The sequence below is a fragment of the Balaenoptera acutorostrata genome, chromosome 9, assembly GCF_949987535.1.
Source record: "Balaenoptera acutorostrata chromosome 9, mBalAcu1.1, whole genome shotgun sequence".
Taxonomy (NCBI): Eukaryota; Metazoa; Chordata; class Mammalia; order Artiodactyla; family Balaenopteridae; genus Balaenoptera; species Balaenoptera acutorostrata.
Genome location: NC_080072.1, coordinates 71,360,767 through 71,385,847, shown reverse-complemented (window position 1 = coordinate 71,385,847; position 25,081 = coordinate 71,360,767). Strand labels below are relative to the sequence as shown.

Below are 25,081 nucleotides of genomic sequence, written 5' to 3'. Positions count from 1 at the left end.
GTAATATTTTTGAAAGTATACACACACACACACACACACACACAGGTGCTATAGTTTCCCAAAGCAGCTCCAAAATTGTTCTGAATCATGGGATCTTGGTGTCAGAATAAACATATACCTTCCCAGGGAGAAAAATATAGAACTTGTCAGAAAAATACAGAACTTGTCAGTTGCTCATTCACTCTTCTATTAATGAGCATTTGAGTTGTTAAGTTTTGGGTGGTTATAAATAAAGCTGCTATGAACATGTGTGTGCAAGTCTTTGTATAGACATATGTTTTCATTTCTTTTACATAAATAGCTATAAGGGGAACAGCTGAGTCATCAGACTCAGCTCTTTATATGAATGTATGTTTACAGAAACTGTTAAACAGTTCTCCAAAACTTAATTTTACCCTTTGACCTACAATGTATGAGAGTTCCACTTGTTCCACTCCCTTATCAACAGTAAATATTTTCAGATTTTTTAATTTTAGCCACCCTAAAACATATAAAATTTGATGTAATTATGGTTTAAATTTACTCGTCCATGATGATTAATGATACTGAATGTCGTTTCTTGTTATTATAGGCTATTCATATATCTTCTTTTGTGAAGTTCCTGTTCAAATCTTTTGCCCACTTATTAGGTTAACTTTTTATTTTGAGATACTTGTCGATTCACATGCAGTTGTAAGAGATAATACAGACATCCTGGGTACCTTTTCCCTGATATACCCCATGGTAACATCTTGTAAAACTATGGTGTGCTATCACAACCAGCTACTGACATTGCTACAGAACATCCATCATATGCAGATTTCCCCATTTGTACATATACTCATTTGTGTGTGTGTGTTTAGTTTTATAACATGTGTAGTTTCCTTTATCTAGTATCACAGTCAAGAAACAGAACAGCTTCATCATCGCAAGGATCCCTCGTGTTGGTCTCTCATAACCATATCCACTCCCTCCAACCGTTCTCACCCTGTCCCTAAACTCTGCAACCATGGATCTGTTCTCCATTTAAAAATTTTTGCCGTTTAAAAAATGCTATAGAAATGGAATCATACAGTATGTAACCTTTGGGGATTTTTTTTTCACTTAGCAAAAATCTCTGGAGATTTGTCCAAGTTCTTTGTATCAATAGTTTGTTGCTATTTACTGTTAGTAGTATTACATGGTCTAGATGTACCGCAGCGTGCTTAAGCATTTACTCACTAAGAGACATTTGGGTTGTTTTCAGGCTTTTCACTATTATGAATAAAGCTACTATGATCATTTGTGTACAAGCTTTTGTGTGACATTAGTTTGCATTTCTCTGGGATAAATATTAATAATAATATTTGCCCAGGATATTGCCCAGGGATAATAATTGCCCAGGAGTGCAATTATTGGGTCATATGATAACAGCATGGTTAGTTTATAAGGAACTGCAAACTGTTTTCCAGAATGGTGGTACCATTTTACGTTCCCACCAGCAATGTATACATGATCCAGTTTCTCTGCACACTCATCAACATTTGGTGTTAACTATTTTTTTATTTTAACCATTCTAATAGGTATGTGGTGATATATCATTGTGGTTTTAATTTCATTTCTCTAATGGCTAATGATGTTGAACATCTTTTCATGTGCTTATTTGCCATCTATATATCCTCTTTGGTGAGATTTCTGGGTTTTTTTCCATGTCCTAATGAAAATGTTTAGTGTTTTGTTGTTGAGTTTTGAAAATTCTTTATATATTTTCTAAATACTAGTCCTTTGTCAGATATGTGGTTTGCAAATATTTTCTCCCAGCCTATAGCTTGTCCTTTTATCCTCTTAACAGGGTCTTTCATGGGGCAAAACTTTTCATTTTGATGAGGTCTAATTTACCTATTTTTTCTTTTATGTATTGTGCTTTTAGTGTCAAGTCTAAGAACTCTTTGCCTAGACCCAAATCTCAAAGATTTTCTCCTATTTTTTCCTAAAAGTTTTATAGTTTTATATTTTACATTTAAATCTGTGATCAATTTTGCCTTGATTTTTCTATAAAGAGTGAGATTTATGTCGATTCATTATTTTCTTTTGTCCATTTTTAATTGGGCTGTTTGTCTTTTTATGCTGAATAGTAGGTGTTCTTTATATATTATGCATACAATCCCTTTGTCAGGTATATGTATTTTAAATATTTTTCCCAATCTATTTATTTTCTTAATAGTATCTTTTGATAAGCAGACATTTTTAATTTTGATAAAGTCTGATGTATCATAATGAAGACTATAGTTAGTTCTTTTATGTTTTGGCTAAGAAAATTTTTCCTACTCCAAAGGCATAAAGATATTCTCCTGTGTAGTCTTCTAGAATCTTTATCATTATATCTTTTACAGTTCAAGCTATAATCTATCTTGAATTATTTTTGTATACTGAGTAAGGGAGGGATTGAAGTTTTGTTTGCTCTTTCCTTACTAATATCCAGTTGTTCCATCACCATTTGTTAAAAAGTGTCTACTTTCCTATTGAACAGACTTGGTGGTTTGGTTGAAAATCAATTGACCATGTATGGATGAGTTTATTTCTTGATTCTATTCTGTTCCATTGATCTATTTGCTTATCCGTATGCCAAAACCACACTGAATTTATTAATGTAGCTTTATAACACAACTTGAAATTGGATAATGTTAGTTGATTGTTTTGGTTATTCTACATCATCTGCATTTTAATATAAATTTTAGAATCAGATTGCTAATATTTTCAAAAAATCTTGCTAGGATTTAGATTGGGATTTCATTGAATCTGTAGATGAATTTTTTAAATAGGTATTTTAACAATATTTTTCTAATCCAAGAACATGGTATATCTCTCCATTGATTTAGGTCTTGCTTATTTTGCTCTGCAATATTTTGTAGTGCTCAGTATAGAGGCTTTGTACATATTTTGTTTGATTAATTCTGTGTTTATTTTTGTGTTATTGCAAATAGTATTGTTTTAAAATTTTATTTTAAATTTATCATTGGTAGTCTACAGAAAAACTATAGATTTAAAAAATATTTACCCTGTATCATGTGACCTTACTAAATTCACTTACTAATTCTGGTAGCTTTTTTTTAAGTTTCCATAGGGTTTTCGACATATACAATTATGTAATCTGAGAATAAAGACAGTTTTACTTCTTTTTACAATATGCGTGACTTTTGTTTCTTTTTCTTGACTTATGGTAATGTTAGGACTTCCAGGAAAACAATGAAAGAGTAGATATCCTTGTTCTGTCTTAGGGGAAAAACATTCATGGTTTCACCACAAAGTATGCTATTAGTTGTAGGCTTTTCAAAGATACTCTTTACCAGATTGAGGAAATTCCCTTCTACTCCTAGTTTTCCAAAAGTTGTTATCATGAATGAAGGTTGAATGGTGTAAAATGAATTTTTGCATCTTTCGAGATAATTTTCTCTTTTGTTCTATTAATATTATAAATTATCAATACTTTGATTTTCAAATGTAAAAATCAACTTTATATTCCTGGAGAACCCCCCCACCACCACCTTGATCATGATGTATTATCTTTTTTTGTATATTTTTTGAATCAATTTGCTAATATATTATTATTGATTTTTGCATCTTTGTGCAGGATATAATTTTTCTTTTCTGCACGTAACTTTTTCTCTTTTTCTAATGACATTGTATGCTATAAGGGTTATGATGGTTTCACAAAATACATTGGGAAATGTTTTCTCTTCCACTATTTTATGTGTGTGTCAGGTTAGTATCATTTCTTTCTTAAATGTTTGATAGAATTCACAAGTTAAATTATGTGGGCCAGTAGTTTTCTATGTGGGAAGACTTTTTTTTATTGCAAATTCAATTTCTTTAATAGATACAGAGCTTTTCAAATTTTCTATTTCACCATTTATCAGTTTTGGTAATCTGTGGCTTTCATTGAATTTATCCATTATTTCTAAGTTGTTAAATCTATTGGCATAATGTTATTCATAATTGCCTTATTATCCTTTAATGTCTTTAGAATCTATAGTAATTCTCCCTCTTTTGTTCCTGATATTTGTAACTTGTTTATTTCTCTGTCCTCTTTCACTCTCTTTTTCTTAATAGGTCTCACTAAGGGTGAAAACTTAGATTATTGATTTCATATCTTTTTTTCTTTTATGATATAGGCCTTTAAAGTCACAATCACTCTAAGTGTTGCTTTAGCTTCATTCCACAAATTCTGATACATTACTTTCTACATTATCATTCAGTTCAAAATACTTTATTTCCCTTGTGATTTTTCTTTGGCCTATGGTTTTTTCGACGTATGTACTTAATTTGCAATTAGGGAATGTGCAGAAAAGAGTTAACAGAGCAGGTCTGAGACTGCCATCCTTAGAAAGGTCTGTTTGTGAGGTTGGCCCTTGAATCCCATCTGGGAACTTGGATTTCGAGAGGGTTCTCACCATTTGATAATTGAAAGTGGCTCATTGTACTGAAATTGTTTATACAAATAATGTTTCTAGTGATGAACACCAGCTTCCTTTTGGGGAATCTGGAGTTTTGGTCCATGCTAAGCACAGGGTGCCTATGTGTCTGAGCTCCAATAAAAACCCTGAACACCTTGGCTCAGGCAAGGTTCCCTGGGAGACAACGCTTCATGTGTGTTATAATAAGTGGGTTTTTTTTGGCCGTGTCACGTGGCATGCAGGATCTTAGTTCCCCCACCAGGGATTGAACCTGCGCTCCCTGCAGTGGAAGCACAGAGTCTTAACCACTGGACCACCAGGGAAGTCCTGTGTTATAACAATTTGTTGCTGGAATAATTGTTTCCTGTGTGGTTCTACTAGGAGAGGACTCTTGGAAGATGGCACCTGTTTTCCTCCAGATTTCCCCCAGGTCCCCTTTTCCTTTGCCAGTTTTGCTTTGTTTCCTTTACTCTGCTCTGTCCAGTTTTCTGTTAAGCCCTTCAAATAAACTTTTCGTACCTGTTATCACAGTTTTTATTTCAACATTTTCATTTTTAAACATAATTTTCATTTCTGTGCTAAAATTCCCCTTCTCACATGTTGTCCACCTTTTCTACTACATCCTTTAACATACTTTTTACAGTTATTTTCAAGTCTTTATCTTCCAGTTCCAACATTTGCACCATCTCTGGGTCTCCTTCTATGGATGATTCGTCTCTTGTCCAGGGGTCGAATTTCCTTTCCTCTTTGCGTGTCTCATATTTTTTTGGTTTTTGGTATGCCAGCCATTTTGTGAAAAGAGCAGTTAAAACTGAAATAAACACCACTTATCCCCAGAAAAGGGCCCATCTGTTCTGTCAGGCTCCTGGTATGTGTGTGCATGTGGCGGGGGCAGTAGCGGGGTGTGGGGGGGTCCTGCCTCAGTCTAACCTGTAGTTACCCAGGTCTAGTCTTGCAGCTTTAGTCAGATTCTGTTCAACCCTAGCCTCAAACATTCTGAAGGTAGGAACAAGGTTTTCTTGGGATTAAGCCACCTGCTCTGTGGTACTTTCTCATGCTAGCCCCAGCAAACTAACGCAGATGGGAAGGAAGGTTGCAAGGTGGTATCTTTGACCAGATTGTCCAGCATCAAAGAGGTAGAGGGTGAACAGAGTTCCCACACTATTGCAGCAAAATTGTCTTTATTTAAAATCAGAGTCCACGGTGTGAAGCCATTCCACGTGAGTATGTACGTGCCCGATGCCATGGGTTTTCCGTATGCCCCTTCATTCTCTCGGCTCCTGGACCATCACCACCGAAACCCATGGAAACAAGAAAAGGTCCCAGTTAGTGGACTGTCAGTGCTGAGTCCTGGCAAACCAGTTGACAGCTGTGGGCCCAGCAAACTGAAGCGAGCTTTTGTTCCTTCAATCGTATTCATTGATCCTGCGCCATCCACTCAACCCGGAGCTAAAAGATAGGGCTAAGGGGAGCAGCTGGGGGACACCCCATTGCCTCCATGTCAGGAGTGATGGGCCAACCCCTGTAGTTGGTGCCAGGGGGTAGGAGACTGGGAGAACAGAGAGCAAACCCATGCCAGACCCGGTCAGCACAGGCTCCACCCAGAGCCAAGGAAAGTGGCTGTAGCCCAGGGAGAAGCCTTAGGCTCTTGGTTTTTCTCTCAGCCTGAGGTCTGGACTGGGAAGCCTCCTTGGATGGGACTCTCCACACCAGGTAGATGGATCCCAACCTGCAGGTAACCAGGGCTGGAACACCTACATTCCTAACAGTCTGGTTGAAGACCACCAGGGTCAGAATCAGATTCCCAGACCCTTCCCAAGATCTCCGCAGTCGACACATTTTGGGTGGAGCCCGGAGCGTATTCCTGTTTAACAAGCTCCTAGGTGGTGACCCAGCGACTAGGCACGGCCCCCATTCTAATTCCTCACATTATAAGGGGAGCGAGAACATCTAGCCTGACACTGAGGTCAGCATTCTGGACTCTTCGTTCTGCAAAGCAGCGGCTGCCTGAGGCAACTTTTCTGTCTCCCTGGATCCCCCAGTTACCTCCTGCATTTCGGTACTTCGCCCACTCTGTTTTGCTCCTGTCACACATTCCGAGGTGTGTGTCTGGGGGGCAGGCAGAAGGGGGTGCTACTGCCAGACAGACCGGGGCTCCACACCTAGCTTTGAACTCAACAGCTCTGAGCTCGGGAAATCACGTCACTTCTTTAAGCTTCAGTTTCTGAGTATAAACATGGATAATATCTTTTCAAAGAGTTTTGTAAGAACTAAATGAGATAATGCATATCCAGCACTTACTACCCCGCCTGATACAAGCAAACACCCCATGAATGTTAGCTGATCTGAAAACCTTAGCAGACACTGACCACCCAGAGGGCGGCCAACAGGCCTTTTGTTCCCCACTCTGGGCCTGCCGGCAAAGGGCACTCAACTCACGTTTGTGGAATTGAAGGAGGACCTGTGATGTCTACAGATAGGAAGCCTGATTGCTGAACACCTGAAACTAACACAACATTGTAAATCCACTATACTTCAATAAAAATAAGTAAGTAAATTAAAAAAAAAAAAAGAATATGAAGAAAAGAAAGCGTTAGAAAAGATAAGCTATCACCCTCGTGATGTTTTGCTTCTCTACCAATCTCAGTTTTTCACTTGAAAAGTGAGCATCTACCTGGTATCCCAGATGTGTGTTTTACTGACTGCTAGAACAATCTAGCAGCTACAATGAAGACTAACTGTCCCTCCTCTGAAACGTCAAATGTTTAAATATGATTACCGAACATTTAATAATAATATTCCAATGCTATTAAGTTTTGGAAAAATAAAAAGAAAACCCGGGAGTACACAGCCTGAGGAAGCAACTGGAATGCAGCTGTTCCCACCTGCACACACACCTTTCCCTCCTCTTCCCTCCTCCCTGTCTCTGTGTGTCACTTCTTCCCTCCTTCAAGGTTACCTTTCATTTTAGGTAGTTAGGATAAGAATAAGAGGGAATGATAACTGAGTGCCAGCCGCGGTCCTCAGCTCTGGAACGGTATCATCGCAGCGACTCCTCATGCAATCCCGGGAGGCAGGCAGCAGCAAGGTCTCCGTTTTAAGGGCTGTAAACCGAGGAAAACAGCGGTTAGGGGACCTACCCCAGTCACACAGCTTGAACAGGGTGGAACCAAGAAGGGAAGCCTGGCAGACTCCAGACGCCTGAGGAGGGTGTGTGTGGTATGTGTGTTTACAGGGTGATGCGGGGTGGTGTGTATACTGTGTAGAGCGTGTGTGGTGTGTGTGTACAGTGTGATGTGGGTGGTGTGTACAGTGCATATAGGGTGGTATGTGCGTGTGTATATGCCTGCACATGCGCACACACGTATATGTAGGGAAGGTCCACGGCGGAGAGCGCAGGATGTTTACCCTTTGCACCACGCCAGCCCCCAGAGGCCCTGCAGAGCTACCCAGCTTCCAGCACTGCAGAGCTTGATCTTCCGTCCTTGCTAACAGAGGAGATATCCACTCTCAGGGGAGAGAGCGAAAGCGGCAAGGAGGCCAAAGCAGGAGGACAAGAGGGCAGCCCGTGGGAAGGAACTGGCCTCTGCCACCCCAGGCCCCTCCGCATTCTGTTCCTTCCTTGGCGCTTGTCTGCGCTAAGCCCCAGCGCACCCGGGAGAGCGGGTCTGCCAGGTCCATGGCTGTGCTTGCTGGAACGGGGCCCCCAGTACCTGCAGGTGTCTCTGACCAACCGGAACCAAGGGTGTTGACGGGCTCCTTGTCCCCAGGATGAAGTTCCGCAAGCCGTGTGCTGTCCCGTGAATGGCTGGCATGGTCCAGGAGGCCGCCTGATCTCACTCTTGGAGCAGATTCACTCCCATCATTGCAGGAGTTTGTCGCCCGGCCGGGGATCACACAAGAGAGCATCTGCCTGGACGGGGGGCTGGATGTTAACCACTGGGGGAGCTTGGCTTTCTGGCCCCTCTGCCCGGCTGCCCTTGGAAGAGTCCTGCAGGTAGTGCCATGGGTTCCAGAGGGCAGAGGCGATCTTCTTGTATTCCCTGCAGAAGTTCTGGTTCAGGAGCCCATAGACGATGGCATTAAGGCAGCTGTTGAAATAAGCCAGGAAGTAGCTAGTGACAAAGAGGCCCTCTGGGACCCGGGGAGCCACTTCTGAGTCGATGGCCACAGCAAGGCCGATGCAGTTCAGCGGTGCCCAGCAGATGGCGAAGATCACAAACACCATGAACGTGGTCAGAAAGCTCTGGATGTTCCTGGACCACAGGCATGGATTGTCCTCCGACTTGACCTTCCTGCAGGCCCGGAGCACCAGCGCCCAGATGCGCAGATAACAGAAGCACACAACAGCCATGGGTGGAGGAAGTGGTCGACCGCCACTGCCACCGTGTACTGGGACCTGGCCGTCTGGATGAAGGTGCAGGAGTAGATGCGTGGGTCATACTCCAGGAACCCCACGAAGAAGCTGGGCACCAGGGCCAGCAGGGTGAGGAGCCAGACAAGGCAGATGTAGAGGGGGGTGTACCAGTGGCAGTAGATGCGGTGGTAGGTCACGCTGTGGCAGACGTAGCAGTAGCGGTTAATGGCGATGGCGGTGATGTCGAAGACGGAGCCAATGACGCTCAGGCCCATCACAAAGGCGCTGGCCTTGCAGCGCGCCTCCCCCAGGGCCCAGCCGTCATGGAAGATGGCCAAGAGGATTAGCGGGTAGGGGTACAAGGCCAGGTCAGCCAATGCCAGACTCACCAAGAACAAATTACCTGGAGTGGGAAACAGGAAGCAAGAGTCAGGACGAAACCCCACGATCTCTATTCTGTAGAATATTCTAGCCTTTGTCCCTCACAGGAGGGACTCTCCCAGGACATGGATGGGCCACCGCCGCCATACATCTGTGGGTACTCTGCGGAGACTGCTGTGACCACCTCAGGGGTCCAAAGCATCAGGCAGAGGGAAAGGATCCAGAAGGCGCAGCAACCAGTAAAGTCAGGCTGTGGTCTGGCTTCAAGGGGGTTTGGAAAAAGGGAGCTTCAGAGCCACTCAGTGGGGAGTTCCCCTGAGTCAGACCCTCAGGTGAAGCAGACTCTGTACTTGCAGCTACATGCAAACCCACAGGTAGAGAAAGGGTGTTCCCAGCCCTCTCTGTCCTGACACACAGTCTCAACCCATCTCAGGGAAGACTCCATAGGACATGCCCCTGGGAAGCAGGAAGACCCACAAGCAGCCTTCTTGAAGTGCCTATTTTGGCCTCAGATGCTTGGGGTAACTCCGCTTAGAACTGACCGAAAAGACATCTGTTAGCTCCCTGGGAGTTCTCAGGACCCAACTGCTCCTGAGTCCAGAGCTAGGTTAGGGCCCGAGGGAGGCAGGATGTAACTGAATAGAAAGGAGATGATTTGGATACTTAAAGCGCTTTCCAGGTAGTGAGCTTCTGTGTCTCTCGAGGTATTCAAGTACAAGTTGGATGGTAAAGGAGAAGCCTGCCTCAGATTGAACTGCGAGATTCCTTCCTATTCTACTATCTCAGGGATCTATTTACTTAATGGGAGAAAAGCCCCCTCAAATTCTGTCTGGTTGGTACTACAAGGCAAGAAACGTACATCTTAGTACCTGCTTGGGATGCGGGGGAGTCTCCTTCTTGTTCATTTAATTCTCAGCCTTGTTCTCTGTCTCCACTGGTGGATTTCAGGTTCTGACTCCACTACTGAGAACTTACTTGGTCTCAAGAAAGAGAGGGATTTCCTCTCTCGAATTTCTTGTTTTCAGCTGAATCAGGAGCCCTTGTCTCTTCCTAGAATTTTAAGTGTTCTTTTTGGTTAATTAAAGTAGAGCTGATTTACAATATTGTATTAGTTTCAGGTGTACAACATAGTGATTCAGTATTGTTTTTTTCATTCAACAAACATTTATTGGTTAACTGGGAGGAAAGTGATACCGACACAAGACATAATTCCTGCCTTCAAAAAGCTGCAGAGACAGATAAAGCAGATGAAAAATCAGATAGTACTAATGAAAGCACAGAGGTGACTCAGTATTTTTATAGATTATACTCCATTTAAGGTTATTATAAAATATTGGCTATATTCCCTGTGCAGTACTTGTAGTTTATTTATTTTGTACATAGATTTTGTCTCTCTAAATCCCTTATCGCTATGTTGCCCCTCCGCCTTCCCTCTGCCCACTGATAACCGCTAGTTTGTTCTCTATATCTGTGAATCTGCTACTTTTTTGTTATATTCACTAGTTTGTTGTATTTTTTAGATTTCACATATAAGTGATAACATACAGTATTTGTCTTTCTCTGTCTGACTTATTCTACCAGGCATAATATCCTTCAGGTCCATCCACGTTGTTGCAAATGGCAAAATTTCATTCTTTGTTATGGCTGAGTAATATTCCAGTGTGTGTGTGTGAGTGTGTGAGAGTGTGTGTGTTTGTGTGTGTGTGTATACACCACATCTTTATTATCCTTTCATCTGTTGATAGACACATAGGTTGCTTCCATACCTTGGTAACTGTAAATAATGCTGCTATGAACATTGGGGTGCATGTATCTTTTTAAATTAGTGTTTTCTTTTGGGGGGGATATATACCCAGCAGTGGAACTGCTGGATCTTATGGGCAGCCTACTGAATGGGAGAAAATTATTTGCAAATGATATGTCCGATAAGGGGTTAATATCCAAAATATAAATAGCTCATGCAACTCAATATCAAAAAAACAAACCACCTGATCAAAAAATGGGCAGAAGACCTGAATAGACGTTTTTCCAAAGAAGACATCCAAATGGCCAACAGGCACATGAAAAGATGCTCAACATCACTAATCATCAGGGAAATGCAAATCAAAACCACAATGAGATATCACCTGACACTTGTGAGAATGGCTATGATTAAAAAGAACACAAATAACAAATGCTGGCGAGGGTGTGGAGAAAAGGGAACCCTTGTACACTGTTGGTGGGAATGTAAACTGATGCAGCCATTGTGGAAAACGGTATGGAGACGTCTCAAAAAAAAAAAAAATTAAATGTTGTTTTGACATTGGGAAGTGGCACTGGAAGTTGGAGGTTATCTGGGATAATCTCAGTCCTGCCACTTTGAACTTGACCTAGTCACTGAACTTCTTTTCTCTGTGACTATTGTTTCATCCGTTCCCTCCTTTCCTTTTGGAGCTCTCCTTCCCCCTCATCACACACACTCCACATGATTATTTCTGTGAAGAAAATCCCTTCTTTCCCACGTGGGAATACTGGTCTCTGCAGCGCCCACTGGCTTCTTGGCTGAGCGGCAAAGAAGCGTTTGACCCTTGCAAGCACATGTGGAGAAAGTCAAGAGCGGCTGGGAGCGGGTGTCAGCTCAGCCAGCTGTTTCCGGGAAAGCAAGTCAAGCTCTGCCGTGTTAATGTGGCTCATCCCCTAATAATGCCCCAGAAGCTGGCAAACAGCTTGTAAATAGTGGGAAGAACACATTCAACTCCACGTGGAAAGTGTTTCAATTACTCTCCCCCATTACTCCTGGAGTTCCTATAAGGCTGAAATCAACCAGCTTCTGCTGTAGATCCATCTGCCCTCAGATGTCATACCGTCTCCCGACCTTCTTGACACAATTCCAAGTTAGACGAATAAAATTCTTGCTTTTGGGGGCTTCCCTGGTGGCGCAGTGGTTGGGAGTCTGCCTGCCAAGGCAGGGGACACGGGTTCGAGCCCTGGTCTGGGAAGATCCCACGTGCCGCGGAGCAACTAGGCCCCTGAGCCACAACTACTGAGCCTGCGCATCTGGAGCCTGTGCTCCGCAACAAGAGAGGCCGCGAGAGGCCCGCACACCGCGATGAAGAGTGGCCCCCGCTCGCCGCAACTAGAGAAAGCCCTCGCACAGAAACGAAGACCCAACACAGCCATAAATAAATAAATTAAAAAATTTTTAAAAAGAAAAAAAAAATTCTTGCTTTGTTTCCCATCTGTAGCCAGAAGCCAGACCCTGTCTAGATGAGAATCAAAGGGAGAGCGAGTGCTCTATTCATGTTTTCCCCAGACAGGTGAGAAATCAACCAGGACACACAGCAGCGCTCATCATCCGGGGCACAGACTTCTAATGAATATTTATATCACGAGTCTTGGCGTGACTTATTTCCATCTGCCCCTATCAGACAGGGCGTATTAGTGGAGACAGACCTCAACAGCAAGGTTTTGTACTAATATGGAACTCCCTTCCCTTTGCATTCATATACAAAGCACATCCCTCCACACATAGAGCCACCACAATCCCCTCCCCGCTGGCCTACTTTCTCCTTCTTTTTGGGAAATCTAGTCCTTAATGGGAATCTGGAAATCTGAGAAAGAGCCAGCAGATGTTCAGCTATCTAGTCTTCATCAGATAGGAGAATTCTGGAAGATAAAGCTACCTTTATCTTGCTCTTCCCTGTACCCACCCTATTTTCCTAGAGGAATTTCTTGGTTTTAAATTGTCTCTGGTCATTGAGCTAAAATTGGTAATGTAGAAATAGATAGTCATTGAGTCATTTGCTCAACAAATATTGCTGAGTATTTACTAGGTATTGGCTCTGGCCTATGCTGGGGCATGGTGAGCAAGAGACACACATCCCCTCCTCTTACAAAGCTCGTGGTCTCATAGAAGAGACAATTCAATAAAATCAAGACGTGATGCGGGTTACGATAGGGAAGTAAACAGATGATCTATGATTTCTAACAGGGTTAAACTTTCCATGCCTTGAGGTCTTCTTCCATCCTCCACTTGCTCAAACGTGTAATATATTTACTGAGCACCTATCACACTTGGGTAGGGCGCAGTGATGGGTGAAAGACACGCCCCTGCCATTGGGGAAAGAGACACAGAAACAGTGGCTCTTCAGTGTGGTGAGAGCTGGGTTGGAGGCTAGCACGAGGTGGTGGGAACAGTGGGGAAGAACTAAGTCGTCTTGGGGCTGAGGGCAGTACTGGAGGATGGGGCTGGTCAAGCAGGACAATTCAGCAAGGGGCCGGACAAAACCACAGAGGCCCTTGTCACAGGCCTGCTTCCATCCCAGGATGGCTGTTCACCTCAAATAGGATCCTGCATGGGAAAAAATTTAAGACATAATAACAGTCTCCAAACGAATGTGAGATATTCTTGTTAGTTATATTCTGGGATAGGCATTTGAAATAACTGAACAGATAATTTATTAAAAATGTGACTTCCTCACAAATACTAAAACAGTGCACTTTTATATTAACATAAGCTCCTAATTAGATTCCCAAATTCTTTGAGGGTGGAGATTGTTTTCTTCCCAAATCACATTGTTTGTGAAAACCCTGGAGCGTGTGGAGGGCTGAGTTGAAATCTAACATCACGTTAATTTAAAAAGAAAAGGATTACTAAGCAAGCTAATGGTATAAAAAAAAAATATGATGGGGGTATTTTAACCACTTAAAAGAATAAAATATATTTAAGCGCATAGGCATCCATTTAAATAATTAACTGAGATGCTTATTACAAAATCATATTCCATAACCATCAAGGCATTGCTTGGAAACTCTTATGGAAGCATTTTATTACTTTATTTATTTATTTATTTTTTAAGGGAACGCTATTTATTTATTATTTATGTTTGGCTGTGTTGGGTCTTCGCTTCTGTGCGAGGGCTTTCTCTAGTTGTGGCAAGTGGGGGCCACTCTTCATCGCAATGCGCTGGCTTCTCACTATCGCGGCCTCTCTTGTTGCGGAGCACAGGCTCCAGACGCGCAGGCTCAGTAATTGTGGCTCATAGGCCTAGGTGCTCCACGGCATGTGGGATCTTCCCAGACCAGGGCTCGAACCCGTGTCCCCTGCATTGGCAGGCAGATTCTCAACCACTGCGCCACCTGGGAAGCCCCCATTTTATTACTTTAATTACACTTAGTTATAACAAAAAAAAAAAAAACCCACAATTGGTATAGTACCTTGACGTTTATAATGTGCATTCACGTAAACTGACTCAATTGTTTCTCACAAGAATCCTTTAAGGTTGATTGCATGATTTCCATTTTACAGATCAAGAAACCAACACCCAGAATATGTGAACAGAGAAAAAGGGAGAAAAAGCAAAAAGAGAAACAAGAGGAAACCAGGAAAAAGAAATGTCAAAGGGATTAAGGGTGTAGAGTTTTGGGTCATCCATAAGAATGAGAAAGAAAAGTGTCCATGTCACCTGCCAGTTAGGAGATCAGCAGTGATGTTAGCAAGGGCGAATTCTGTTGAGTGTTGGAGGATAAGCTTTTGCACTAGAGGTTGCCCTCCCAACCAGCTTTGCCTTCAAAAGAAATGGAGAGAAATGGACTGGTACTTGGAAAGGCTATCCTTTGATGGAGAGATTGTGTAAGATATTTTTTTTCTTTTCTCTTTCTCTCTCTTTTAAATGAGAGAGGCTTGTATCTGACACATAATAAGCACATAGCAATCTTTTTTTCACTGGAGTATAGTTGATTTACAATGTTGTGTTAATGTCTGCTATACAGCAAAGCGATTCAGTTATACACATATATGTCCTTTTTTTAATTTTCTTTTCTATTATGGTTTAATCACAGGATATTGAATATAGTTCCCTGTGCTATACAGTAGGACCTTGTTGTTGATCCATTCTATATATAATAGTTTGCATCTGCTAACCCTACACATAACAATCTTAGCTATTATTTATTATTGTAATTTTATATTATCAGCTGCATTATTTATATTATTATTAGTTTTTATATTATTATAATTATATACAATTATAACAGTTTTATATTATTATTACAAAGAACAAGAAAGAAGCTCATAGGGTTGGACTAAGCTCCCTGGGAGATAAGATGTGAGAAGTCCTATAGGGTGAGGACGATGAAGAAATTAGGACATTGCATCTAGAGTGTAAACACCCTCAGAACTGCAACTTTACTTCCCAACTCCCTAACTTTTCCTCTTTCAGCCGTAAGTATTTTAAACTGTTAAGACCTAACAGCAGCATCAAGATCTTCTGAGTTTTGCTGCATATCATGCTAAATACAGACTCCGATTCTGTGCGGGGGAAGAAAAAGGCAGTCTATCATGAAAGTGTTCACACGCGGGGCTGCTAAGGACTCTATGGGAGGAATTAACGAGGATTATGAGCTTTCCTGATTATTTGGCTAAAGACATAATTAAGAGATTTAAAATGCTTTCATTTTTGCCTGGTAAAGAGAAAATAAGCATTCAGAGCCAAAATGTGAAGTTGGAAAGTTCAGGCAATATCAGGGAAGGAGTCCAATGTAGCCCAGTTTGGTTTTCAGCTGATAAGAAGCCCTCCGAAGCCCGAAAGCTCAGCAGGTTAAAAGACGCCTGTCACCAAGGGGCATCTCCAGGAGTATTCAGTGGTAGCATAGAGCCTGGATGAAGTGGGCTCCACCTTACCTTGTAACACCTGAAGGGCAGGGGCTGTGGGTCTATTAAATATTTCCTCCAGGCCTTTCAAGAGCTTTTGCCTAGGGCCAGCCTGCTTATTCAATCATCATTTACCTCCTCCATCAACAAGTGGGAGGAAAAGGGGCTGCATGGCGGGCTCTGCTCTAATGTAACTGGGGATGCCAATACGTGCCAGGCTGAAAATCCCCATCAGGAAGTCTGCAATGCGGGCACCGGTTCTGGATAAGAGATGATGCAGACTCTAAGCATCGCTGGGCATCCAGAGGACAGAGTGGATTCCGGACAAGGACCTGGGTGTTCAGCAAGCAAGTCCTCCATGTTTTCCTGTCAAATATTCCACATCCTTTTTCCTTACAAATCACAGGGATGTCCTAGGTATGGATATACATCTGCTCACTAACAGCACCTCTCCGACAGCCTCTTAATCCATCTGCAGTACAAGAAGCCATTGTCAGCCCGTGGCTCCTGACCCTCACCAGGGAAATTAGGGTCCCTGTGCCGATGGGCCAAGAATCATGAATGCTGTTGTGCTTTCCCCTTGCTGATGGAGACTATCTCGATGTTACAGTAAGGACACGTTTCTCTCAGCTGACAGTCAGGATGGTGCAGGTAAGGGCAGGAGGCTCAATTTCACAGGCAGTTTAAAGCGGGCAGCCTCCAGCCAGACCGGCAAGAGGCATATACACACTACTATATACAAAATAGATAACTAGTGAGAACCTGCTGTATAGCACAGGGAACTCTACTCAATACTCTGTAATGACCTATATGGGGAAAAAATCTAAAAAAAAAAAAAAAAGAATGGGTATATATATATATATGTATAACTAATGCACTTTGCTGTTTACCTGAAACTAACACAACATTGTAAATCAACTATACTGCAATAAAATTTCTTTTAAAAGACAAACTCCCTAAGGAGTCACTGGGGCACAATTTTAGGGAATCCACTGGCCACACAGGAACAGCAGGGATCAAGATACACCCTAGTGCAGGTGCCAGTCAAGTGTCTGAGGACAAGACGGAGGTGTACTTTGGGCTTTCAGCGCTCAAAGCAATTCAGTTCCATGAGGATTGTACTGATGGCGTGAGCGGTGCTGAGTAGACCTCACCTCATGAAGCAAAATTAATACCTTCTGTCTCACTGCTTTCCTGGTATCTTGTCCACTTCAGTTTGTTTCAGCAAATCTATATTCAGTTTTAGAAATGGAATAAAAGTCTCTGCTCTCAAGGATTTCACAGTCCAGTGGGGAGAGAAAAAATACTAAGAGCAATACAGTGAGGGAGGTGTTGTATAGGGAGGGCATGCGGGGAGCCTGGGCTGGGCGGGGAGGGGGGGGAAGATAGTAAACACACCTTTTATGTTATTAACGATAAAAATCAACAACCCGCAGGGGAGCTGAGGAAGGGGTTTGAAAGAGATATTCAATAGCCGAAAAGAGGCAGGGAGCTTCCCAAGATGAGGATAGAGCATCAACCTAGATGGGTGGGATGGCGGGGGGGTGGGGAGGGAGGTGCAAGAGGGACGGGATATATGCATAAATATAGCTGATTCACTTCATTGTACAGCAGAAACTGAGACAACATTGTAAAACTATACCCCAATTAAAAAAAAAAAAGAACACAGACCGTGTGGAAGCGACAGCAGCTCGTGTCGCATTGAGTGGGAGAAGTGAGACAAGTCTGTGACATTGAGGGGGTTAGGCAGGTCCCGGAGGCTTGTTCCAGCCGTGCTCTGGAGCTGGACGCCATTCTGTAGATGGAGGGTGGTCCCTGGAGGCAGGGGTGACCCTGGCCGTGGTAACAGGGAGGGTAGAGGAGTGGGGAAAGCTGTCTGGTGACTATGGACATGGTTTGCTCAAGGGAGGATGAGGGTGTAAATTGGGGCAGTAGGAGTAGGGGGGCAGGAAAGGGGGAAATGGAGAGACTCTATGAGACAAAAATCAGGAGGGCTTGGGGAATGAAGGAACCAAAGAGGACCCCCAGGGATCAGGTGTCTGAGAGAGGAAGGAGGTCCAAAAACTAGCATCAGGTAAGCCAAGGGAATGGAAGGTCTCAAGGAGGGAGTGGCTCTCAGTGTCCCACACAGCACAGAGGGGCACTTCCCACAAGGGCAGACCCCAGGGGGCTGAGGAGGAAATGGGAAGCAATGAGGTGATTAATGGATGTAAACTGTTATATTAATACGTCTGGCTGAAAAGAGAAGGAGAAAGGTAGCCCTGAAGTTAGAAGGAGACATAAGACCAAGGAAAGATTTTTTTCTTTTAAACAAAGGAGCCCCTTTGTGTGTGTGTGTGTGTGTGTGTGTGTGTGTGTGTGTGTAAGCTAAAGGGAAAGAGACAGAAATTGAAAATACAGAAGAGAGAGAAGGAACTTGATGGAGGAAAGTTCTGTGAAAGCAGGAGAGGGAGAGAGAGAAAATACAGGGATGAACATTGGTGAGGTCTGGGCTGGGGATGAGTGACAGGGGCGGGCACAAGGAGAAGTCCTCAGACGCTATCAGGAGGGCCTGAAGTGTGGCAGGCCCCAGAAAGCACACACTGAGAAATATGAAATGCCACCAGTGCCACGCAATGTGTAAGGCTCTGGAAACATAGCAAAGAGTGTAACACACAGCTGGCCTTACCTTCTAAGTTGGGGCAGTGCCCTGAATCTGCCTCCCATCTTCCCTCCATCCCTTCCTGTCTGCCTTGCTCTAGTGCCATCTCTGAAAAAGTCAACCCAAAGCACGAGCAACAGAACCTGAAGACAGGGAAGTCCCTCCCTCAAAAAAGACAGTTAATCTAACCACCTACCCCGCTATCAGGAACATCCCTGTTATGAATGATGAGAGTCTGCTGCACAGAGAAACTGGGTTTGTAATAGTCAAGTAGAGGATACTGACACCTGCTAAGAACGCTGCTGCGACCTCAATATGGGCTGTGTGCCTTAGTCATTGGAAATACACATGTTCTCATTGTCACAGCCCTATTTTCTTAATAACGATGAATTAAGGAACCAGACTCAATTACAGAAAGCTCTAAGATAAATGTTTCTTAAAGTAAGTCCATACTCTTCAGTAAGAGAAGACCTGATTAACAGTGGAATGGGTGCTAGCTATTCAAACTGCTGTAGGTTTTCAGGCATCTTTTGAAATCTCAATCTGCCAAAGTTATTTAGTTTACATTAAGACTATGATTTTTCATAGTATGTATGACTATCATCAATAAAGCCACGGGTCAAATGAAAATTGGTTGTGTGACCGGAGCAGCCTTTAATGTGCCAGGAATTAATATCATTTAGATAAAGTGTTAAAATTTTTTCTGGTGACGGGCTGTAGCAGACTCAGAGGGAGTCAGGAAGGATAGGACATACGGTGTGCCAGCAATTTAACATGCTCATTACCCAGCCAGGCCAAATCAATAAGGTTTCCATGAACTTCGCTAGGAGGGCAGAAGAGGCCAGCCCTCCTCGGGACGGAGGAGGGGAGAATAAGCTTGTCTCCTTCAGGCAAAAGGAAGAAGCACCCTCAACCTTCAGCCACCCCGCCCGTGGTAGGCAGCCCACCGGGTCTCCTCTAAACACCCTGCTAGTCAGGAAGAGAGGCCCTGCCTCCTCATTGCATCCCTGGGCAGGAAATGAATTCTTGTGGCTGCTACAAAAGGGCAATAGGATGGCAATATTAAATACAGCTTTCTGATAGTAACCTGTTCTTTCCTAGTAGATAAGCCTCTACTCAAAGGACACAATAATATCTTGAAAAAGTTACTGCAGATAATACGAGCATCCACTACTGAAATGACTGAGTTAGAAAGCTTACTTTTTTTCTTCCAGTTTTATTGAGATATAATTGACATCCAGCACTGTATAAGCTTAAGGCGTACAGCATGATGATTTGACTCATATACACCATGATTACCGCAATAAGTTTAGTGAATATCCATCATTTCATATAGATACAAAAAGAAATAGAAAAAAAGACATTTTTCCTTGTGATGAGAACTCTTAGGATCTACTCTCTTAACAACTTTCATATGTAACACACAGCAGAGTTAGTTATATGTAGCCTGTTGTACATTACATCCCTAGTACTTATTTATCTTGTAACTGGAAGTTTGTGCCTTTTGACTGCCTTCTCCCAGTTCCGTCTCCCCTCAGCTCCTGCCTCTGGTAACCACAAATCTGCCCTCTTTGTCTATGAGTTTGTTTGTTTGTTTTTGAAGTATAATTAACCTATAACAATATGTTAGTTCCTAGGGCACAATACAGGGATTCGATACATCTTAACGTTTCAAAATGATCACTAGGATAAGTCTAGCTACCATCTGTCACCATACAGTTACTTCTTCTTAATAATATGAAGTTTCCAATATTGTGCACAGAAGCTCACATTTTTATTTTTTGTTTGTTCTTTAGATAAAAATCACGGAGTCACAGGGCCACATAAAATATATATAACAATTTGTTAAAAATAGCCTTTCTGAATGGTCAGCCTCCTTAGAAAAGCGTGTTTAAGCTATATAATTGGCTTTCTGCTATCTTTTCATTTCAATTCACTCTAATATTTGAGTTGCCCCTAAGACCCAAACTGGGAAATGACAAATTGACAAAGAGGTCATTGAGCTTCTCCCCAAGCTGGAATGGTCAGTGTGCTCCAATGACCCTCAGGGCCAGAGTTTAGAGACTCCCTCCCTCTGGTTTTGTCCCCTGGCACACCTGAGTATGGGAAAGTTGAAATGAGAGTGGATTGAAAGGGGAAAAATATTCTCAGGATTGCAACACTATTTTGCCAAATCACTACTTTAATCTTCGTGTAGTCCTACGAATTCCCTGTCTTCATTAAAGACCACGGTTATCGCAAAACAATTTAGTTCCATCCAAGCAGAGGCTGCAGATGTCTGCTTTTGCAAACTCTTGTTTGGAACCAAGATGAGGAGATAAGTCTAGGACGAAAATTCACTGGAGCGTTTCCATTAATTCACTCATTGGCTCAGCAAATATTTCCTAAGCACCTACTGCGTGAACCACAGTGCTTGGCCGGCGAGGGAGGTGTTGAAGATGGTGAGATTTCTGTGGCCAGGGAGGGGCACCATGGGGACTCGCACACACTGGAGCGCCTTGGAGAGCTACGGCTTCCAGCGGCTTGGATTTCCACAGCGCCCGGGTCTGCCGAAAAGTGCGCAAGGAAAACTTTGCCCGATTCACGCTGGCACTGATGCGCCAAGTGCTTCCTGGTCCATTTGCTAGAGCCGCAAGTCGGGGAAAGGCAGCAACTCACCCTAACTTTTGAGTTCAAGACCAAACTCGGGGACTGGTTAGGGAGAAGGGAACGCGGCACGGGGGCCTGACGAGGGACAAGGCGGCGGATTGCAGGATCAGGGTCAGGGGCCAAGACCAGACACCAGAGGGGGGCCCGACGCAGCAGCGGGCGTGGCGCTCACCTGCGTTCCGGAGCTTGCGGTTCCCGAGCACCGAGAGGATGACCAGGAGGTTGCCCACGATGGCCACCGCGGTGGTGACGATGAGCGCGGCGGACAGCGCGGGCGCCACCCAGGGCGGCCGGGGGGTCCCGGAGGGTCCCGGAGGGCCGCGCGCCTCCTGCCCCAGTCCAGACCCGGCTCTCCGCTCGGTCGCCCGCCTCGCAGCAGTTGGCGAAGGAGCCGTTACTCGGGCATCGTGGACCCTCCCGCACCGCGCCAGCCGCCACGCACCGGGTCTCTCCGCAGGATGGGCGCGCAGTGCCGAGTCCGGCGCTCCTACCGCCCCCTTCCCTACCCAGGTCGCGCAGGTCAGGGAGGAGGCCAGTGGGCAGGGACCTGGAAGAGATGAACATGGGCAAGGGACGGAGAAAAAACGTAGGAACGGGAGGAGGATTTGGGGTGCAGGCGTTGCCAAGGGAGCGTGTCCCCCCCTCGCTAGCTCAGGAGCAGCTGCGAGGGCGCCGCCAGGCGCTGCCACCCTGAGCCCAGCACGTGCCTGGCCCAGTTCGGGCCTCAGTGCCTGAGCGCACCGTCAGAGAAGCTGTGTCTAGGGACACCCAGATTTTCGGACTAGAAAAGGTGCAGTTCGTCAGGGACCTGCTGATTGGTTGTCAGAAGGTCCCCATGGGGCTGTACAGCCCCCAAAAGGTGGTGACTCCAGGCTATGGGGACAGATCCCAGAGCAAAATAAGGGAGAGGGTTACGCTCTAGGCAGCTGCAGGAGAAAGACGAACCTGTGCTATTTACTGAGCACTTGCTGTTTATGTGGGAAGTATTGGTGATGTCTCTGCCCTGTCCTCCTTAAAAAGCCATGACAATACTTAAATAGATTTAGGAACATCTATTTAAACATGATAATACTTAAATAGATGTATGGTCAATACTGGGGGTTATTATAATGTGGTTTTTGGAGGGGTTAGAACAAGAAGAAGAGTGCACTATGGTTATAGGAAAGAAGGAACTTAGATGCCCTTCCTTTAAAATGTTTGAGCACTTTTACTCTGATAATAACAACTGCTCATACCTCTTGAGGGTAAATTTATGCCAAGCACTGTCTTAAGCTCTGTTTGCATCACTGGAATCAAAATGACTGATTATCTATCTGGCGAAGAAGTAAAGTACCTGGAACTCTCATACATCACTTTTATGAGAATGCAAAATGAGAAAGCACTTTAAAGTGCTTGGTAGTTTGGTAGTTTCTTATAGAATTAAACATATACCATCCTATGACCAGAAATGAAAAGAAAATTAAACATATGCCCACAAAAAGATCTGTGCAAGAATTATCCAGAGCAGCCTTACTTACAGTAGCCCAGACCTGGAAACAGCCCAAAGGTCCCTCGAGAGATGAACGGGTAAACAAATTGCGGTAATTGTGAATACCACCCAGCAATAAAAACTACTGATATGCACAACAACATGGATTAATCTTAAAAAAATTATATTGGGGCTTCCCTGGTGGCGCAGTGGTTGAGAATCTGCCTGCTAATGCAGGGGACACGGGTTCGAGCCCTGGTCTGGGAAGATCCCACATGCCACGGAGCAGCTGGGCCCGTGAGCCACAATTGCTGAGCCTGCGCGTCTGGAGCCTGTGCCCCGCGACGGGAGGGGCCGCGATAGAGAAAGGCCCGCGCACCGCGATGAAGAGCGGTCCCCGCACCGCGATGAAGAGTGGCCCCCGCTTGCCGCAACTGGAGAAAGCCCTCGCACGAACCGAAGACCCAACACAGCCAAAAATAAATAAATAAATAAATAAATAAATAAGAAAATCCTTTAAAAAAAAAAAAAAATTATATTGAACAAAAGAAGCCAGATACAAAAGGGTACATTCTATACAATTCCAATTATAGAATGGCCAAAAGCAGGAAAATATCATCTATGGTGATAGTAATCAGAGCAATGGTTGCCCATGGGGGTGAGGATTGACTGGAACAGAACATGAAATGAATTTCTGGGATGTTATTTGTATGTATGTTATTATATGTAAATTATACTCTCCCACCGCCCCCTCCCCCAAATAAAAACAAAAACAAAAAAGAATACAGTGGAGAGGGAGAGACTCTAATGGCGTGATGATGCAGGAGAAGATAATAATTAAAGCAATAAACTCCTTGAGAGGTGAGCCCATCCAGAGCCCAAAGAAGGTAGATTATTGTTAGGAGAGAGAGGCTTTCTTCCCTGCAGTAGAAATGAAGCAGAAGCCAGTACAAATTCAGAAGTGTTTCTAGATTGGCATGAGATGAGGGAGTTCCTCTCTGCCTGCTGTATTCTCAGGGTGTTCGATGCTACCTCATTAGCCGGGATTCAGGGGGAAAGAGTGTGGAAGATTTGAAGACAGCAGAAGGTCTGAAATGTCATTACAGAAAAGAGGAACTTTAACTAGGAAAGCATGGCAGGTGTGTCAGGAGAGCGTGCGCCACCGTACAGCTTAAGATGATGGTTTGAAACGAAGCCAGTCAGCCTTGCTGGTGGTTATTAAGCAGCAACTTGGAGCCGCTCAGGATAGACACAGAGAAGGCAGAGTGAACTTTGCTCAGGATTTCGATTTGCTGGTGAGGAGTAACTAACAAAAGGAAGCGTGAGGGTGTGATGGGAAGATGGACCCTAGAAGGACATTAAACGAGAGAAGTTGAGAAAACGAGGGGGATGGGGAGGGGGCTGGTGGGTCATGGGAAAGAGGTGGGATCAAGGGATGGGAGGGGTTGAATTCAAAGAGTTGTGGTGGATGAATCTGAAAACCTAAATTGTGGTATTGAGAGACTGACTTGTTTGAAACTGAGATTTCTGAAGAGTGTGGATTTTATTGATATGAGGGCTCTGAGGTGATGATGGGAGTGGGTTGCTGGACGAAGCTTGTTGGGAATGAGAAGGTCGAGGACCTGAGAAGTCACGGGCTGAATATTATGGTGGTGAGAGAAAAGGAAACCCATGATTTGGGGGCGAATCCCCAATGAATGAGGAGGAATATGCAGCCAGTCGGTCGGAGAGCAACAGGAAGGAGGAAGAGACACAGCTGGATGGTGTCTAGGGGCATTTTCAAAGAAGGGACAGACATGCTTTCCCTGTTCTTACAAGTGCACATGCAGCAAACATAGAGTAGCACTTCTCTGGCTGTCAGTGGCCCTCAGAGCAATAGGTAAGTTGAATACAATATATGTTGCCCCAGTTCAGACACACCAATAACACACAATTGGTTAATTGTGTATGAAGCACAGGGTATTTGTCCTGTGCTGCCCTGGTCTGGGATCATGCCCATAGCCACAACAGATATCTCAAGACCTTTGGACATTGGAATTGGGGTACTTTCTGCCAAGAAGTCCATGCTGTCTCCTGGCACAGCTGACCAGGCTGTGCCTTAAAAGGTCAGAAGAATGGTATAGCCACTTTGAAAGACAGTTTGGGACTTCCCTGGTGGCGCAGTGGTTAAGAATCCACCTGCCAATGCAGGGGACACGGGTTCAAGCCCTGGTCTGGGAAGATCCCACATGCCGCGGAGCAACTAAGCCTGTGTGCCACAACTACTGAGCCTGCGCTCTAGAGCCCACGAGCCACAACTACTAAGCCTGCGTGACTAGAGTCCGTGCTCCGCAACAAGAGAAGCCACTACAATAAGAAGCCCGCGCACTGCAATGAAGAGTAGGCCCCGCTTGACGCAACTAGAGAACGCCCGCGCACAGCAATGAAGACCCAACGCAGCCAAAAAATAAATAAATAATAAATAAATTAAAAAAGAAAAAGACAGTTTGGCCATTTCTAACAAAACTAAACACACTCTTATCACATGATCCATAAAGTGTAC

General features: G+C 44.1%; 1 protein-coding gene across 1 annotated transcript in view; it reads right to left on the bottom strand.

Annotated features, from left to right (window-relative positions):
- Positions 1-8,274: 8,274 nt before the first annotated feature.
- The window catches only part of MTNR1B (melatonin receptor 1B), a 35,782-nt gene continuing 18,975 nt past the window's right edge, over positions 8,275-25,081 (bottom strand). Inside the window, 4 exon segments of the mRNA XM_057553271.1 lie at positions 8,275-8,771; positions 8,774-9,172; positions 21,244-21,388; positions 21,390-21,618. Coding sequence (XP_057409254.1) covers positions 8,275-8,771; positions 8,774-9,172; positions 21,244-21,388; positions 21,390-21,618 — 1,270 coding nt within the window.